This window comes from Myotis brandtii, unplaced genomic scaffold, assembly GCF_000412655.1.
Source record: "Myotis brandtii unplaced genomic scaffold, ASM41265v1 scaffold797, whole genome shotgun sequence".
NCBI classification, from domain to species: Eukaryota; Metazoa; Chordata; class Mammalia; order Chiroptera; family Vespertilionidae; genus Myotis; species Myotis brandtii.
The window spans coordinates 869,674-870,048 of NW_005371210.1; the positions used below are offsets into that span (position 1 = coordinate 869,674).

The window sequence follows — 375 nt, forward strand, 5'->3', positions numbered from 1 at the left end:
AGGACAGAACCTAGAGACAGAACCTAGAGACAGAACCGCTGGGGTTGGACCCCAGCAGGCAAGGGCAGGAGTTGTCTCTTTAAGGAGAATTTCTGGGATGCAGAGGTCAGGACCGGCTTCCATGCCAGGGGCTGCTCACACTGAATGGCAGCGCGCTGTTTGCTCAATGGGCATCCTTGCCCACCTCACCGGTCCACCCTCTGCCCCCCTCACTGGCCTGGCCCCGCCCATCTCACTGACCGGTGCCCTCCCCTCCACAGTGGTCCGAGGAGCCATCCAGGACGTCACCCACGCCCCTGAGCGGCAGGAGTCGGCCATCCACCTGCGCGTGAGCCGCATCTACCGGCAGAAGAGCAGGGTGTTCCGTGCGGCGCC

At 64.0% G+C, this 375-nt stretch overlaps 1 protein-coding gene across 1 annotated transcript in view; it reads left to right on the forward strand.

Moving 5' to 3' along the window:
- Positions 1-375, forward strand: part of METRNL (meteorin, glial cell differentiation regulator-like) — a 14,706-nt gene that overhangs the window by 13,821 nt on the left and 510 nt on the right. Inside the window, exon 4 of the mRNA XM_005883689.2 lies at positions 261-370. Within this exon, the coding sequence (XP_005883751.1) occupies positions 261-370 (110 nt within the window). The remainder of the gene's footprint in view (positions 1-260; positions 371-375) is intronic.